This window comes from Theobroma cacao, chromosome 10, assembly GCF_053813885.1.
Source record: "Theobroma cacao isolate CCN51 chromosome 10, ASM5381388v1, whole genome shotgun sequence".
Classification (NCBI taxonomy): Eukaryota; Viridiplantae; Streptophyta; class Magnoliopsida; order Malvales; family Malvaceae; genus Theobroma; species Theobroma cacao.
In genome coordinates, this window is record NC_142648.1 from 27,330,135 (window position 1) to 27,350,252 (window position 20,118).

Below are 20,118 nucleotides of genomic sequence, written 5' to 3' on the forward strand. Positions count from 1 at the left end.
AATATTTATAATTATTAAAAAATAAATATTTATAATTTTTAAGTATATTTATTTTGAATAGTAATTTGTGATTAAATAATACTATACAATAAATATAACATATAGACGATACATTAAATGTCAATTTATATTATATTATATTAAAAATTTATAAATAATTTATCATATTTCTCTTTTTATGAAATTTATTTAAATTAATAAACAAAATTATTTTTCTATTTAGTACTAACTTTTTTGACTCAAACACTATGTATTGTTTTCTTATTGCAATTTTCTTTAACACAAACACTTATTATTAATTTTATAATTAAATTGAATATTTAAGTGCAAAAACAATACCTTCCATTATTTTATATTTTTCTTTTAAATTCAATATTTGTCAAAATAAAGAAAAAAAAAAATCCAACTGAGGAACCATCTCTTTCAACCGTTAGACTAAGGTTTCTATGAGATAACCACATACACGTAGGTCTCTTGTAGCAGTCTCCTATTTTTGTTAGATTTCCTTTGCTAAAAGTTGAATTTCTTATGCAATATGGTTGAATTGTACTTGATGCTTTGAATTTCAATTTCTTTTTTTTTTTTATGAAAAATGGATATATGCTTAATTACGTACCAATATATCCAAGTTTATTTGCTTTATTTACAATTATATTTTTCTTATAATTATATTTCTCTTCTTTTGTCTAGAAAATAATATAGTGAATGTTACTTTTTTTTTAAATTTTTGTTAGTTTGAAATTCTCTAGAGAAGATATCCCAATCCTCCGGTCCCTATAAAAACATATTAATAGTAAGATTACTATACGTTTTGTCCAAAATTAATAGATTAATATATGGCTCCATTTAGTTTTATTTTTAATCTAATACATGTATTTTTGAAATGATATCAACAAGAAAAGCTATTTGATAATCAGAAACGTGAGCTAAATATATTTTTTCTCTTAAATTTAAAAAAAATTATTTTTTTAGTTTAATTTAGTCTCTAAGTTTTATTCAATTTAATCTTCGTACTCTAAATTTTTATTTAATTTAGTCTCAATATCATACATTTTTTTTCAATTTAATCCTTCTAATGTGACAATACCACATCATGTTAGTGTCACGTAAAAATGCCATGTCAGCATGTTAGAGTGACATTGTCAAGTTAGCTAAAATTTTACTCAATTTTAATCCCTATACCTTACATTTTTCTTAAATTTAGTCCCTTTAAGGTGATAATACCACATTAGCATGTTAGTAACACATGGCAGTGCCACGTCAATTTGACATGTTGATGTGGCACTGCCACATCAGTAAATCTACCATGTCAGTGTTGACATCATCCCCTTTAATGATAAAATTATATACCGTTAGGAGGAGGAATTAAATTGGAGCAATTCTCAAAATAATGGAACTAATTTATTTCGATTTTGAGTACATGGACTAAATTGAACAAAATGCATAAATATAAAGACTTCTTTAATATTTTGATCATATAAAAATATGAATGTGTGTGCAACTTTGAATTGATGAAAAAAGATAACACCATTTAATATATTTCTAAATCGTCGTTCGAAAACATCTTTTATTATAATTTTTAATTTTTAATTTTAATTAATTAATAAAGTTTTAATTTCTATTGAATTACATGTTTTAGAGTTGTAATTTAGAATAAATATCATAACTAATTAATTAATATAGGCTAGCTTCAACAAAAATAAAAATCCATAAATAAGAATTATGGTAAGAAGACATTTTTCAGCTTTAGACAATGGGAGAAATCAAAGCCTGAAAAGTCATACTATTAGAAAATAGAGATGAGATGGTTTCACAAATTTGGACAATTTCATAATTTCTGATAAAAACAAAGCTATTTTTCTAATATTCAAAAACTGAAGAACCTTCACTGTCATTAATCAAACATCACCCCCATGTGATTGAATCAAATAACTTCCCTATATCTAACTGAATCACCGAACCCCCAATCCACATTTGCTCATCAAAACTTTCTAATCTCTCACTCTCTCTCTGGCTATACTGAGATTTCCTTCGTCTTGTTATTGTAAACCTCGTTTCTTGTTTCTTTGATCATCAATGGCTACCCAAGACAGAGACATTCACCAAACACTTGGCCAACTCAATCAGACGCTCTCCATGATTGACCAAAACCTTGACCAAGTAAGCCAAGACAGCAGTACCAAAGTGCTTAATGGGTTGGCAGAGGCAGCAGCAAAACTCAAGGCGAATCAAGAAGATTTGAAGGAGGTTTTTTATGAGTTGCTGACACCATTCTATCAACCCGGTGAAGGTAATAATCACAACCTTGATCTTTCTCAGTTGCAAGATGAGGTTCTTAAAGTGATTGAAACCAAAGGAGAGGATGAGTTGGTAGGTTTAGTTGAAGGTCTTGAAGGGTTAAAGAAAAGAGGGGATGAATTGAATGAGAGAGTCATTGAGTTGATGAGGGATTACGATATAGTGCCAAAATGCAGTGGGATTGAAGAGAGTTATAAAGAGAATAAACCTATGGATCTTGAAAGTCTTGCTTTTACTAAAGAAGATGGAAAAGAGAAGAGTCAAGGGTTAAAGAGAAAATTAGAAATTGGAGACTTTAGCTTCTATGTTGTTGCTACTCAATTGTATGGGTTTCCATGGGATGCTGCAATGGAGATAAAAACGTCTCTAGGGCATAAGGGGCTGGTCAACAGTAATCGTGTATTTCTTGAAGATGAGGATCAAACTGTATTTGATGAAGATTCAGACTTGGATGATGATGGTGAATTGCAGGAAAAAGATGAAGGGGAACTGACATGGGTTAGAGTCAAGAAACTGAAACAGGTTTTTGAGGAGTTGAAGAAGAAAATTGATCTGAATGTTTCTCAAAAAGCCTCAGATTCTGTTGCTGAATTTGATCCTGTGACTGTGAATCTGAGAATAAGATTTCTGAAAGTGATAAGGAATTGGATTTTCCACATTGAATCTGTCTTTATCGACCTCATGACTGAAATTTACCATGTCTTTTCAGTCAATGAAGCACAAGAGACCATTTTCCAAGATTTGAAGTCTAAGCTGAAACATATGATGGAAATCTACCTTGGGATGGTACCCATTTCAGTCTACAAGATCATTTACATGATGGAAAATCCAGAAGAGCTAAAGCGAAGGGGACTGGTGATAAGGATGGCAAAACTATTTCGAGTTCAGGAGAAAATATTATATAAAAAAATGAATTTAAAACGCAGGATGGATCAAGCTCATAAAATAATCATGCGTTTGAGGTCAATGCTGGTTACTGCAGGTGATCTGTCCTATACTGGATTGATAAAGGAGGTTGAATCAGGTTCATATGAAAAGCTGCTTTCAGAATCTGAAAAGGAACTCAGAGACATCCAACGGAACCTCGATGTGGTATTGTCAAAACTCAAAATTAAATAGGTACAAAGCTGAGAAAGAGTGATTCTTTGGGGAGGGAGCACAGAAGCCGGAGAAAGGAAGGAAAGACCATGAGATTGGAGATAGGTTAATACAAGTTTGAGTTTCTTACTTACTGCCTAGAGATTGATTTGTTTTTTGTTTTTTGTTTTCCATTTACTTGTTGGTTTACCTGGATTTAAACATACCTATATAGGCATTGGGATACTGATAGAGAAAGATATAATTGACCTCTCTGCTTTGCTAGCATCATTGTCAATTTTTTTTCTTGAAATTGTTCATTGGATCAGTTTGAGAATGGAAGCAAACCATCTTTGCATAAATGGGACAAATTAACAACACAATTGGTAGCTTTTGGATTTATGCCACATTGGCATGCATTACAGAAATTGTCTAATTTACAATGCCGTTACTTCCATTACTCTGTTGGAGATTAGCTACGTGTCTATAAAGGTGGTCAGTTGATGAGAATTTCAAGTTTCTAAGTTCTTGCCAAGCCTATCAAAATCAAAATTTTATATATTTTATTTTTGTGATGAAGTATTTTAAATTTATTGTTTCATAGACACCTCTTTCATTGATGTAGTCATATTTGTACCTGTGTATAATATTACATTTTGCAATTTGTTTTTCTTGCATCTTACAAAATTATACAAATACGGTAACCTATAATTATATGAAATCTGCATAAGAACATTTAACTCAATGGTAGGTGCATACCATTAAGTCCACTGTTGGGATGCTTATCCATCAATTCTTAACGACCAATTAACATAATAAATAAGTCTGAAATGGAGTAGCAAATTCATGCTTTATTACAGGTTTATTACCAGAAAAAGTTTCTGGTAACCCCTATAGATGAAACAGCAAAAAGAAAACAAAAACATCAGAAAGAAAAGCAACTGGTTGTGTTACTTAAAAGAGAATGTGAAGTTCAATTGATGGACTCATGCAGAAGGCTGCTAGCAGCGATTTATATAAAGAGATCCCTAGATATCTTAGACATTGAATGTCAAGTATGAATGAAAGATTTATAGATAAAGTTGCCAGGTTTAGATGTAGGAGATGATTGATTAGCATCATGATCACCTTTAACATTCAAGAATGTAATGTTGCTACAGAAAGAAAAATCAGTAATGCAACAAATGAAATTGACAGGGAGGGGTCGATAACGATGGCAAAGACCAATGTGCCAGCTAGACAAGCCAAAAAAAGATTAAATTTATACATGGATGTCATAGTAAATTTCTGCAACTTAGACCTATGCCACTTACAGAAAGTGCAATTCAGTTTCCCATAATGCTATCACTTTAAAGGGGTTAATCAACAAAGATTAGCATCAAACAACGCGGCAGCATCGTTCATGAAATTTGACAAATTCCTCAGTGTAAGTAACCTTCACCACCTGTCCCTTCTTCAGTCCATAGTATTGGGCAATTGGGTTGGTTTGTAGCATCTGGGGGAGTTGAAAATTTAAGAATTACAGAAAAGAAATTAAGAAGTAGACAACATATAGTTTGATCTATCCAGAAACAATAACTTGTTGTGTAATAAGGCAGTATCAGCAATAGTAAGGTTGAAAAACATCTCAAGGGATGGCAACTGGCAAAGTACTCGTTAAGTCAAAATTAGTTGTTGTTGAAAAACCAACAACAGCATACAAAAAAATTGAAAATTTTGAACAATACCCTTCAACGGAAATGGCATGAAAAATCAAGGGTTAGTCTTAATTTTTTTTTAAATTAAAACTCAGCCTAAAGGTAGGACTTTCAGATTGAAAAAATACAGAAGGGTGTTTGGAAAGGAGAAAAGAGCTGAAGAAGAGTGGAAAAGAATCAGTATTTATATGTAAGTTGAGGAAAGAGTATTGGATTAGATGTGTGTTAAATTGTAATTATTTTTAAAATGATTTTCAAATGATTCTTTTGGATAAGGATAGGTACATTGCGTTACCAGGTCTAAGTCCTTTTTTAATAGCTATTAATTAGGAAATTAATAGGTTTTTTCCCTTTTCTAAATACTAATAAATAACATAAATAAAAATAAAAATATATTATAAAATTTATATTTAATATACTGTCAAGATTTTATATCTTTCAAACAATCAAATGTTATCATTTAATTAATAAATAAATTTAAATATTAAAATTTTTTAAAAATAAGTATTTATAATTTTTAAGTATATTTATTTTGAATAGTAATTTGCGATTAAATAATAACCTATAAGTATTAGATTTAAATAGTACATTAAATACAAATTTACATTATATTATATTAAAAATTTATAAATAATTTAACATAATTTTTCAATTGACTTAATTTTATCACTATACTTTTAATTTTTTGAAACAAATTTTGATCATATTGTTGAGAAATAGTTAATAAAATATTCTACTGGGAGTTGTTTTATAATTTCAAAACTAATATTAAAGATAACACGACCAAAAAAAAAAAAACTTCAATTCCACATGTCCATAATATTAATTCCCTTCAAAACCATTTTGAAAAATCAAACATTTTCAATTTCCGTGTCAACTTTTGCCTTTAAATTGGCTTAATTTTACTATCATACTTTTAATTCAGAAGCGAATTTGGCTTGATTGTCAAAAATATTTTAAAATAAATATTCATAATTTTTAAAATATTTATTTTGAAGGATTTTTAAATTTTTATCTATACAGGTTAATTGAGTGCTGTTTTGTTAAAGCGTATAAATATTCTACGCTGACAATACATCAAATGTACACTTATTTACTTTGTGGTTGGTTCAAATTTATCACTAATTTTTCAATTGACTTAATTTTATTACTGTACTTTTAATTTTGAAACAAGTTTGATTGTATTGTTGAGAAATAGTTAATAAAACATTAAGTTGGAAGTTGTTTTATATTTTTTAAAAAAAATTTGAAGAAACCATTACAAAAATAAATCATTACAGGAGATTACAAAAATAAATCATTACAAAAATAAATTTTATTACTGCTTTGTGTGTGTATATAGGAGGAAAAACTCCAATTCCATGTGTCCTCGAACAATAATATTACCTTCAAAACCATTACAAAAATAAATCATTTTCAATTTTTGCGTCAACTTTTACCTTTTCATTTATCATATCATTTTTTTTGAAAGAAAAATAAGGTAATGTAATTGAGCCAATTAAAAGATTGATAATAAATTGAACTACCACCATATTAAAATAATAAATTTAGACCTTATTTTCTAATACTATTTCCAATATATATAATTATAATTTAGTTGCTTCCTCGAGCAAGTAACATTTTGAAGTAAATGAGATGGAATTTGAAGTTTCTTAGTAGTATAAAGCTAAATTAAATAAAGTGATAATAAAAATTAGTTAACTTAATATATAATTTCGCACATTCAAACCGCCAAAGCAGATTGCTATTCCCAAAAGTGCCAGCAGATTAAATTTGATTAATAAGGGTATATTATTCACATTTGATTTTAATATTTAATTAATGATAAATATATATTTTTATATTTAAAAAGATATAATATTAAAATTTTTTATCTTTGAAATAATAGAGAAAAAAAGTATAACCCATTGCAAAGAATCAAGATTCATCTCTAAGTTCATCCCAAAAAATGTTTTCTTAAAACCCCATTCACTGATGATAAATAGATTTTATTTTTAAATTTACGAACTAACAAGATGGTAACTTCTCATTTACCATTCTACTAAATCTTAGGTGTATATAATAATTATAAAGTTCTGATATATTCCTTTTTCTCTTTTATTGAATTTTTACTTAAATTAATAAAAAATATTTTCTATTTATTTATTTACAATAATAATTATGCAGAGTAGTAAATTTGTTTGACACAAACATTTATTAAATTTAGTAGGTCAAAATACTTGGGAAGTCCCTGTACTTATGTATGTTGTGCATTTTGTTCAATTTAGTCTCTATACTTAAAATCGTAACATTTTAGTTTCTTAATTTTAAAAATTATTTCAATTTAGTCCCTCTTTCTAACGATATCCAATTTTGCAATTAAAAAAGATGATGTAAGCACTAACATCAAGTTGACGTGGCACATTTTGATGACGTGACACCTATATGATGACATGGCATTGATATGCTAATATGTTAGTGCCACACGGCAAATCAAAATTTTTTTTCAAAAATAGTTTTTTTGTGTCACGTCATAAGGATTAAATTGAACAAAAATATATAGTAAAGGGATTAAACTGAACAAAATTAAGATGTTAAGGGACTAAATTGAAAAAAAATTTGAAAAATGTAAATCTTTAAGTAGATGATTACTAAACCAAATATTTAAGTGTAAAAGATTTATGGTATTAAAAAATATATATAAATATATTCTTACTTGATTATTTGATTTTAAAATATGTACATTAATTTATTGTTTGTGAAAAATTAAGTTTAACTTCTCCTTTTATAAAAAAATTTAGAAAAAAAATTTCATACCTAAAATCAAATTTAGATGAATAACTTACATTATGTTGGAATAAAATAATATAAAACAAATAAATAAATTCTTTTTTGTCTATCTATAATAGTATAAAAGTTTGAAATTTATTTGACTTAATTTTTAACTTGAGTTGAATTCAAATTAACAAAATAAGTTGATTTAGTTACAACTTTCATAATTTACAAATAACTGTTCTTTTGGAATTATTCAACCCTTACCCAATTTATCTTTTATTTAAATTTACTCAAAATTTCTTATAAAATGATATTATTTAACTTCAAATACCACAATCAAATTTTGCTAAATTTAAATTTAAATTATTAATTTGGATCCACAAAAAAATTGTGAATACAAAATAAAATTATACAAATATTTACAATTATATTTAACTCTATCCACCATAAATATATGCAATCTTTAATCTAGGAAATTTCAGCCTAAAAAATATAACCTGAAATATTAAACAAAATAAAAATATAAAAAATAAATAAAAAATTAAAGGGGTGAAGTATCTTAGATTCTATGTTGTAATAAAAGGTTTGTAATGTCCAAATTAAACAAATCAGAATGAAGAATGAAGAATTATTTTTATAATTATCGCTAACTCCATATCTCCCTTCTTCATTATTTTAAAAGAAAAACTAAATCAATCTATTTTACTAATTTGAATTCAGCTCAAATTAAAATTAAGTCAAATAAATTTCAAATTTTTGTACTATTATAGATAGACAAAAAGAATTTGTTTAGTCTTTTTATATTATTTTATTCCAACAGAATGTAAGTTATATATCTAAATTTGATTTTAGGTATGAAATTTTTTTCTAAATTGTTTTATAAAAGGAGAATTTAACCTTAACTTTTTTAAAAATGATAAATTAATGTATATATATTCTAGAATCAAATAATCAAGTAAGAAAATATTTATATATATATTTTAATATCATAAATTTTTTATACTTAAATATTTGACTTATTAATAAGTATATCTATCATCTACTTAAAGATTTGCATTTTTTAAATATCTTTTTCAATTTAATCCCTCAACATCTTAATTTTGTTCAATTTAATCCTCATACTATATATTTTTGTTCAATTTAATCTCTATGACTTGGCACAAAAAATTTTTTTTGAAAAATTTTTGATCTCTCATGTGGCAATGACATGTCAACATGTCAAGGCCACACTAGCATTGCCATGTTACCATAGTAGTGCCACGTAGTACTACCACGTCATCACGTTGGTGTCAAAGTGGCATGCCTCGTCATCATGTAGGTGTTACGTCATAAAAAAATGTGCCATATCAATGTTGATGTCAATGCTGACGTTATTTTTTTAATAGTAAAATTGGATGCTGTTAGAGAGAGTGACTAATTTGAAGTAATTTTCAAAATTAAATAATTAAAATATTATAATTTTGAGTATAAGGATTAAATTGAACCAAATACATAGATACAGAGATTTTTCAGATATTTTAACCGCATATGTCACATGGCCATTGTCCCCAAAGCCGTTTTTCAATGAAAAGTTTGTGACTGATGTTCTGAAGATCGGGATTGTTGTTGGTATTCAGCAGTCGGTCAAAATGTTGGGAAATTTTGTGAAGAGAGAAGCGATACAGAAGGCAGTGAAAGAGATAATGGTGGGTGACACAGCGCACGAAATGAGAAAGAAAGCCAAGGCACTTGGGGAAATGGCAAAAACGGCTGTTGAAAAGGGGGGTTCTTCTTACACTGATTTGGATGATCTGACTGCAGAATTAAGCTTGCGTCGCCACTTGGCATTGAATAAAGAGGAAGAAAGCAAATCATTCTTCTGTCATCATTTGCTTCTTCTTAATTTCCTTTTATCAATTGCTGCATTAACGCTAACCTTTAGCTAGAGGGTTGTCTCGATGAATACTTTCCTTATACTCAGAGGTTGTTGGTAGATGATGCCTTCCATAGCTAGCTTGGCTTAGTGCAGTTTTCTGTCACTTTCAAGGAGGTCTATCAACAATCAATAAGCAGATTTGTCTGTTAGGCATTTGTAATGATCCTAATGAGAGGCTTAACCATTGAAAGGGTGGAAATTGGACTGTTGTAATTTGTAAAGAAACGATTGTCTGCTAATGTTATGACCGGCTAATACCAAGTTCTGATGCCTTGATCAATATGGCCATGAAGAAAAGGATAAGTATATAGATTCCATTGGCCGAAATAACTCCGTTTATGTTAATAAAAGATTACTAGTAGCATATAACTTATGAGTCTTTTTTTTTAATATTTATTAATTATAGAGAAAATTATGAGGAATAATCTTTTTTGATAAGGACATTTTAAAAATAACCATCAAAATCAATTTAACTGTTTTTAGTCATATTTTGTCATGACTTGACAAAAATATCCTTAAAACTATTTCAAATAAATTAAACCATTCATCACAATTTTTTTCCCATTTACACTTCTGATTTCTCTCTCTCACCATCACACTTTTTCAAATTTTATCGATTTCTCTTTTTGGTATTGGTCTGCTATGTTTCCTATTTCTTTTTCCCGCGTTTTTGGATTTTTCTTCTTGTGCTTTCAAGACACCAAACAATGATTTTGATATGCTTGGGTAGGTGGTTATTTGAAAATTTTGATTTTTAGGTATTTTGGATAAAACTAAAATGGTAGAAATGATCTTAAATGTTTGAAATAGCTCTTAATTGAATCAATTCGAGACTTAAACATCAATAAACTCATAGATTGAAATTTATAAACCTAGGTTTTTAAGAGAATTTTTTTTATTTTTAGTCAAAATAAGTGTTTAAGATAAGAAAATTTGTATTTTTATTTATAAAAATATGTTAAAAACACTTTAATTAATGCCAAATGGTCAAAAAAACAAAAAAGAAATAAAAAGAGTTGAGAGGATTTGAAGTTTTGGTTCATAAGTAATAATAACATTTTAGGCATTAAAGTGCAACAAAATATTTTTGAATATAGCAGACAACAACAATATTTTTTTTTCAACATGGTGTGTAACAACATTTTTTAATCATGGCGTGTAACATGTTTTTGTACATGACGTGTAACAACAATATTTTTTTTTCAACATGGTGTGTAACAATCTAACTATGGTGTGTAACATGTTTTTGTACTTGGCATGTAACAATAGTATTTTTTTTCACATAATGTGTAACAATATAATTATGTCATGTTACATGTTTTTATACATGGTATGTAACAATCTAACTATGACGTGTAATATATCTTTGTACATGACATGTAACAACAGTATTTATTTTTAATATGACGTGTAACAACCTAACCATGGCTTGACACATATTTTTGTACATAACGTATAACAATCTAATCATGATGTGTCACATGTTTTTGTATATGACGTGTAACATTATAGCGTGTAATTTCATTAAAGGTAATTTTATCTAATTTGATTAAAAATAGTTAAAATTATAAAAAAATTATTTTTAAAAATATTTTACCTTTAAAGATTATTTTTAAAAATACGCTTTAATTATAAGAGGATGCATCTTTTTTTGTATTAGACAGCTCAATGGCACCGGCATGAAATCGGTTTTTTCTTTTTATTCTCTTGAGAATAGAAATTATACAGTAGTACATAGTGGTAACTGTTTTCCAAATGAAAACGGAAAGAAAGTCAACTATGCGGGAAAAAAGCAATTTGAATAAGCTGAAAACTTAGCACAGCTTCCGACCTTTTAAGTAAAAAACTTTTTTGATGATAAGTATGTTGGACCTAATTTAGAAGCATCTAATTTCTAGTTGGACATAGTCCATCATCAAAGTGATTGCTTGAACGATGATAAATGATTAGACGTGAGCAAGCCCACCTGCTTTTTTTCAGAACCTACTTTTCCAACTTCGTTACGTAATGGCTGATGTAACACTAGAAATTGCTGATAATGAGAACCTGCTTTCGGCGGTAGTGGTCCTAGTAGAGTTGCACTTTGACTAGGTGGTTTGATATTTACATGGCTCTTCCCGAGCGGCATTGCCATTCATTTGCGTTAATATCAGGGAAGGTATTTGTGCGCTTTGCTCTGTAGTCCTAGTCTCTTCTCCATCCTATCCTCCTGTTTACCATATCTACTCCACCGTCCTTCATACGGCTTTAACAGAGGCTCGTTTCAGCTTGTTGGCTTGGATCAGAGTTTAAACTGTTACGGGAATTTCTGAAAACGAGCCCCATGAGTTGTAAAAACCGTCAGCTTCAAATCTTCTTCCTGCCCTTCATGGCTCATGGCCACATGATACCATTCATAGATTTGGCCATGCTCTTTACCGCTAAAGGTGTAAAGACAACCATCATTACCACTACTCTGAATGTGCCCCATATCTCCAAGGTCACTGAGAGGGCCAAAAACTTGGGCTATGAAATCAACATCCTCGTCACATATTTCCCTTCTGTGGAGGCTGGATTGCCTGAAGGATGTGAGAGCTACGATCAGGCTTCATCACCGGATATGCAGTTTAAATTCTTCACGGCTACCACCATGCTCAGGGAACCCCTTGCGCATCTACTCCAAGCTCATCGTCCTGATTGCCTTGTTGCAGACATGTTCTTTCCTTGGGTAACTGACGTTGCAGCTGCATTTGGAATTCCAAGAATTGTCTTCCATGGAACCTGTGTCTTCTCCCTATCCGCCACAGAACACATCAGATTGTATGAGCCTCACAAGAAGGTGTCGTCTGATTCGGAACCCTTTGTCATCCCTAATTTTCCAGGTGAGATCAAGCTGACAAGATCACAAATGCCAGATTTTGTTAGGCAAGAAACAGGCTTTACCAAGTTCTATAGTGAAAGCAAGGAAACCGAGCTGAAGTGCTATGGCGTTATAGTCAATAGCTTTTATGAACTTGAATCTGCTTATGCTGATCATTACACGAAGGTCTTGGGGAGAAGGGCTTGGCATGTAGGTCCCATATCGTTACGCAATAAAGGGACTATTGATAAAACAGAAAGAGGAAAGAAAACATGTATTGACGAAAATGAGTGCTTGGCATGGCTCAATTCGAAGAAACCAAACTCGGTTGTTTACATATGTTTTGGGAGTGTGACAAACTTCAGTTCCTCTCAACTTTTGGAGATTGCAACGGGTCTTGAAGCTTCAGGGCAACAGTTCATTTGGGTAGTCAGGAAAGAAATGAAAAATGAAGAGAAAGAAGATTGGCTGCCAGAAGGGTTTGAGAAGAGAATGGAAGGTAAGGGACTCATCATAAGAGGGTGGGCACCCCAAGTGTTGATTCTTGATCATGAAGCAATTGGTGGGTTTGTGACTCACTGTGGGTGGAATTCCGCTCTTGAATCAGTATGCGCCAGTGTGCCTGTGGTCACATGGCCAGTGGCTGCCGAGCAGTTCTACAACGAAAAGTTGCTGACTCAAATACTGAGGATTGGGATCGGTGTTGGTGCGCAAAAATGGGCCAGGCTAGTTGGGGATTTCGTGAAGAGACAAGCAATAGAGAAGGCAGTGAGAGAGATAATTGTGGGCGACAGGGCAGACGAAATGAGAAGCAGAGCCAAGGCACTTGCAGAGTCAGCTAGGAAGGCTGTTGAAAAGGGTGGTTCATCTGACTCTGATTTGAATGCTTTAATTCAAGAACTAAGTGCTCGTGCCTTGAAAACATACAAGTAATGGAGATTGGAGGGTATATGTAGCACTTTTATGGTCTAATTTTTTAATGAGTTTCCAATAATGATCATTGTTTCATAATCTCTTGAAAATTAACAACCCACACTCTTCCTCATAGCCTTACTCACCTTGTTCAAAGCTTTACCAACGATCTCGCTAGCTTTAGAATGTGTTTACCTACTTGTTTGAACTAATTTTCTTACTTTGCAGCGCACTACCAAAATAATAACAATAATAATAATAATAATAATAATAATAATAATAAAAGAAAGGTCAAAATACTTGAGAAGTTTTTATATTTATACATTTTGTTCAATTTAGTCATTATACTCAAAATCGTAATATTTTAATCTTTTAATTTTGAGAATTATTTCAATTTAGTATTTTCTTTTAACGGCATCTAATTTTGTCATTAAAAGGATGATGTCAGCACTGACATCAACATTGATATGGCACATTTTGATGACGTGACATGTCGCGTGGTACCGAATTGATGATGTGGCAATATCATGTGGCACTACTATGATGACATGGCAAAGCTGACGTGACACTGACATGTTGACATGCCAGTGTCACGTGGTAAATCAAAAAAATTTTTTAAAAAAAATTTTGTGTTACGTCATAGGGATTAAATTGAATAAAAATATATAATTCAGAGACTAAATTGAATAAAATTGAGATGTTGAGAGACTAAATTGAAAAGAATACTTGAAAAATGTAAATCTTTTAAGTAGATGATTAATATGCCAAATATTTAAGTGTAAAAAATTTATGGTGTTAAAAAATATATATAAATATTTTCTTATTTGATTATTTGATTCTAGAATATATATACATTAATTTTTTTTTTTTACAAAAATTAAGTTTGAATTCTCCTTTTATAAGACAATTTAAAAAAATTTCATATCTAAAGTCAAATTTAGATGAATAACTTACATTGTGTTGGAATAAAATAATATAAAAAAACTAAATAATTATTTTTCTTTTATTTATAATAGTACAAAAATTTGAAATTTATTTGACTTAGTTTTAACTTGAGCTGAACTCAAATTAGAAAAATAGATTGATTTAGTTTTTCTTTTAAAATAATGAAGAAGGGAGATATGTAGTTAGCGATGATTATAAAAATAATTCTGCGTTCTGACTTGCTTAATTTGGGCATTACAAACCTCTTATTACAACATAGAATTTGAGTTACTCCACCCCTTTAATTTTTTGTTTATTTTTTATGTTTTTATTTTGTTTAATATTTCATGTTATATTTTTTAAGTTGAAATTTTTTGGATGAAAGATTGCATGTATGGTTGATAGAGTTAAATATAATTATAAATATTTGTATAATTTTATTTTATATTACAAAATTTTTGCAGATCCAAATTAATAATTTAAATTTAAATTTAGAAAAATTTGGTTGTGATATTTGACGTTATATAAAATCTTTTTATAATAAATTTTTGGTAAATTTAAATAAAAGATAAATTATGTAAGAGCTGAATAATTCCAAAAGAATAGTTATTTGTAAATTGTGAAAGTTGTAACTAAATCAACCTATTTTATTAATTTGAATTCAGCTCAAGTTAAAAATTAAGTCAAATAAATTTTAAACTTTTATACTATTATAAATAGAAGAAAAAAAGAATATATTTAGTTGTTTTATATTATTTTTTTCTAGCAAAATGTAAGTTATTCATCTAAATTTGACTTTAGGTATGTAATTATTTTTGAAATTTTTTTATAAAAGGAGAATTTAAACTTAATTTTTACAAAAAAGATAAATTAATGTACATATTTTAGAATCAAATAATCAAGTAATAAAATATTTATATATATTTTTTAACATCATAAATCTTTTACACTTAAATATTTGGCTTATTAATAAGTATATCTATCATCTACTTAATGATTTGCATTTTTCAAATAATTTTTTCAATTTAGTCCCTCAACATCTCAAATTTGTTCAATTTAGTCCTTATACTATATATTTTTATTTAATTTAGTCCCTATGACATGCAACAAAAATTTTTTTTTAAAAACTTTCTGGTATGCCACGTGGCACTGACATGTCAACATCTCAGTGTCATGTCAGCATTGCTAAGTCATCACGTCGGTGCCACTAGCATGCCACATCATCATGTAGGTACCACATCAGCACTGATGTCAATGCTGGTGTCATCTTTTTAACAGTAAAATTGGATGTTGTTAAAAAGAGAGACTAGATTGAAACAATTCTCAAAATTAAAAGATTAAAATGTTACGATTTTGAGTACATGGACTAAATTGAATAAATTGTATGGGTACAGGGACTTCCTAGATATTTTGACCAATTTAGTATTTAAGTGTAAATACAATTTCTTTCATTATTTTATTATTTTTATTAAATTCATTAAATATGTTAGCTTAATCAAAAGCCTAAACCTAGAGTTGAGGGTTTTAAAGTTTTCCAGACCGCATGATCTTTGTTGGTTGTTGATGTGTCCTTTGAGTTGAAGTCTTCAAGTCTTAATCTTTTTGTTTTAGATAAAGAATGAAGAATTGCTGCATGTCAATGCCAATTACCAACAAGGAACTGGCATAAACCTTGGTGATGGAAATCCTTTTAATGCTTCAATTTAAATCCCTGATGACTGGTGCTTTTCTTTTCAAACCTCTTATCTTATCACCAGCTATAAAAACAACAACCTCAATCTCTCACATTTTGACAAAGTCCCTCTCTACTCCTTGTTTTCAATTGAAAGGAAAATTAAGAAAGATGGTGGACCTAATGGGTTTAATATGAAAGCCAAAGAGAATATCCATATGCCTATACGACGAACTGGGTTTGGTCCATGTATTGGCTTGCTTTGTTTGCAAAATGGTTATAGGATTACCGTTTGGAATCCTTCCACAGAGAAGTTAAGCTTCTTCCTGAATCCACCATCTCTCATCCTCCTTTCGCATTTCACACTTTTTTTTATGCGTTGGGACATGTTTAATATGAAAGTCAAAGAAAATATCCATATACCTATACAACAAATTGGGATCGGTCCATGGAATGGCTTGCTCTGTTTACATGATGGTTATAGGATTACCCTTTGGAATCCTTCCACGAGAGAAGTTAAACTTCTTCCTGAAGCCACCATCTCACGTCCTCTTTCTGCATCTCACATTTTTTTTATGCATCGGGTTCGGGTTTGATTGCAAGTTAGATGACCACAAGATTTTAGTGAAAGTTATTCACGGTGTCCAATCGAAAATTATACATCAAATTCATTTATACAACCTAAATACAAATTTCTGGAGAGAAATTCTTCATTCAGATGTCTATATTTATGCTCCTGAATTGTTTAACACTTAACCTAAACGAAATTTACCATTGGGAAGAATTGACGATGATGGTGGTGATTTGATCCTTTCTTTTGATATGGTTGAAAAAGTTTTCTCGACATTACCCTTGCCGAACTTAATAATGAGTGTTTACGGCATATTACTTCCTTTAATGAAACTATTGCTGCAATTGTTTATCCAACTAGAGGCATGGAAAACAACTATGACATATGGGTCTTGAATGCATATTCAAGGACTAAACAACTTACAATTGGGCCTATTCTTTGGAGGTCATTGGCATTTTGGAAGAATGGAGAATTATTTTCGGAAAGTGAAAATCGTAAGGAAGCATTATTCAAATCAAGTGAATTTTAGAGTATGAGGCAAAACTCATGGCCGGCCCTTGGGTGAAGCCACCCAAGCAAGGGCTTTAGGCCCCCAATTTGGAGAGGCCTCAGTTTTAGAGAAGATTTATAATTTTATAATAATTATAATATAATTAATTATATTAAAAATATATAAAAATTAAAAAATATAAAAATAAAAAATAATTAATAAAATTATTTGTTCTTTCACTTTTTTAATTATGTGCTTAATAAATCTCAATTTTCTATTACTTCTTTATTTCTAAAATACTATTAATTCTCAACTTTATTATCTTATTTTCAATAAACTAACAGTCATATGTATTTAATAATTTTCAACAGCTATTTTTTTCTCATTTATTTCTCTTATTCCCAATCAATGCATTTAATGATTTCCAACAGCTATTTTTTTCCTATATATAAAACCAATTATTTTTTTCAATGTATAATATCTACTTTTGAAATCTTCCTTTCTCATTTGCTCTTTCTTCCTTTAACTTCAATTTTTCTCCAAAGAATACATAAGAAGTCTATTCTTTTATTATTTTCATAAAGCTGTGAGCCTCATTTTTTTTATGCTGAAAATTCACGCAGGGCCCAGCTACCTTGTTAAATTTTATTAATTATAAAATAAAAAGTACAAAAGAAGGGGACCTAAACCATACCTTCAAATTACATGATCATAAGAAAGATTCGGAGAAGCACCTAGAGTAAGGAAAACCATTTTACGTGCATAACTTTTGATGCTATAGTAAAACATAAATTCCTTACTATTACATTGAGACAATAAACTAAAATAAAATTTAAAATAGGAAATGAAAATAAGAAAAGCACCTAGAGTGGAGTGTTTCATTTTATGACCATATTTTTTACTATCGTCATAAAATTGAAACACTTCCATATTACAAAAATCTATGTGAATAACAAAAGAAGAAAAATAAATTAGGAGTACTACTCCTTTACATTCATTTGAAGCGAACATAAGGTAAACTAACTTTATCTAATCTAAGAATACCTTTAAGCTGACCTTTTGCTTGTGAAAATACCTGCAAGTTCTGGTGCGTATGCCCTTGATTTGAGAGATGGTCTGCTGCTTGGTTTCCTTCTTTATGGATGTGCGAAATCCGAAAAGAGATACCACTCAAGGATTTGCGAATGGAAGCAAGCAAAGATCGAGTCCTAGAGGATCCCCGATGACCTTCAGTTATCATGTGTGCCACTACTTTTACGTCAATTTCTATCCAAAGTCTAGTAACATTGTACTCAATACACAAAAGTAAGCCCCCGTGTAGTGCCATAAACTATGCCTGTAATGAATCACACGGTCCAAAATTTTCAAAAAATCCAAAAATCATGGTACCTGTATGATCTCGAAAAAGTCCTCCTCCAACAGCATTCTGAAAATTATGCTTGGAACTCCTATCAACATTCAACTTAAACTCACCTGCTGATGGCTTATGCCAAGAGAATATTTTTGATGAATGTGGGGCTACCTGCTGAAATATTAGACCCCATGCCTGAGCAATATGTAGATCTCCCCTCCAATGCCACCGGTGGAATTGCCTCCCATGAAATAATTGGTGGTTTCAACAATAAGCATTCAACAATTAGGTACTATTGTTCTAATCTTTACAGATTTTTTTACTTTAATTTACTGATTTTTGCTTTTAGAATAATGTTAACAGTTCCAGTAAGTGTTGCTTCAGGAGAAAGAAGTTTTTCAAAACTAAAATTAATAAAATCTTATTTAAGATCAACAATGTCGCAAGAAAGATTAAATGGATTGGTTATATTATTAATTGAAAAAAAAATATTAAAAGAACTTGATTATAAAAGTTTAATTAAAAATTTTGCATCTCAAAAAGCTAGAAGAATAAAATTTTAATAATTTTTTTAATTTCAATAAAAAAAGCCTCATTTGAATATTTCGCTTTTGGTCTTTGAACTTATTGGGCCGCCCTTGGCAAAACTAACTCGTCAAGTTCTATTGTAAGTGTAGAATTTAGTTAACAACGCTTCAATAATATTGTATAAAGAAGAAGAGAGTAGCATTCAATGCATTTATTGTGTTTATTAAATACTATTGATTTCGGTAGTAAAATCAAAGTATGATTCATTTTGCACTAAAAAACATACTGATACATCTATTGATTTTGAAATTTTTTATTTATCATTACTGGCTTTAATATTAGAAGCTTTAATTCTCTATATATCAATGAAGGAAAGCTTTCCAAAAAAAAAAAAAAATAGTAGCTTTAATATTAGTATATTTATGTAATGTAGGCTGCTCTTGAGTTTTGTGTGATAAAGCAATAGATACAATTGTAAACTACATAGTATTGCATTATATGTGTTTCAGTTGCAGGAATCTTGAGATGTTCACTCCAAGTATAGTGTGAAGGGAGTGTCCAAAGGCAGCTGAGACAAGATTTTATCTTCCTCCTTAAGAAAGTCAAAAGAATAACAACTTGACAAAAGAATTTAAAGAAACAACAACTTGAGAAAAGAATTTAAAGAAACAAAAAATGGGAGAGGGATCAGAAGCCTTGATTAATTAAATACTAGTGTTTATCTTACAAAAGCATGTCTACTTGGATTTTTGAATCCATTGCATCATTGTGCTCTGCCATGTAACATTAACTAAAATTTTAATTACATCATATAGTTTACTGGCAAAATCTATTGAAGGATAGAAATTCAACTTTAAATTCCAAAACTTATAACTTCACAACTTCAACTTCAACTTCACATTGCAGAACCCCAACTTCAGATCATTTTTACCAAGTCTTTATAGCTTTTTCCTGATATAGTTAGGTGCCCTGTGTCTATGATTGGTCTTTCTCATCTTTCTGTGATGATTTCGTTCAGTTATTATTGTGGTTGGATCAAATTTACTACTAATTTTTCAATTGATTTAATTTTATTACTGTACTTTTAATT

At 29.6% G+C, this 20,118-nt stretch overlaps 1 protein-coding gene and 1 non-coding gene across 2 annotated transcripts; both read left to right on the forward strand.

Annotated features, from left to right (window-relative positions):
• The first annotated feature begins 11,844 nt into the window (after window positions 1-11,844).
• On the forward strand, window positions 11,845-13,627 carry LOC18587340 (scopoletin glucosyltransferase-like). The gene has a single exon (XM_007011074.3). It carries the CDS (start codon window positions 12,065-12,067, stop codon window positions 13,511-13,513), a length of 1,449 nt encoding a protein of 482 aa, XP_007011136.3. The 5' UTR covers window positions 11,845-12,064; the 3' UTR covers window positions 13,514-13,627.
• Window positions 13,628-14,616: 989 nt separating this feature from the next.
• LOC148760550 (small nucleolar RNA snoR8a) lies at window positions 14,617-14,708 on the forward strand. Its single transcript, XR_016023272.1, has one exon. It is a non-coding gene; the product is annotated as a small nucleolar RNA snoR8a (small nucleolar RNA).
• The last annotated feature ends 5,410 nt before the right edge of the window (window positions 14,709-20,118 follow it).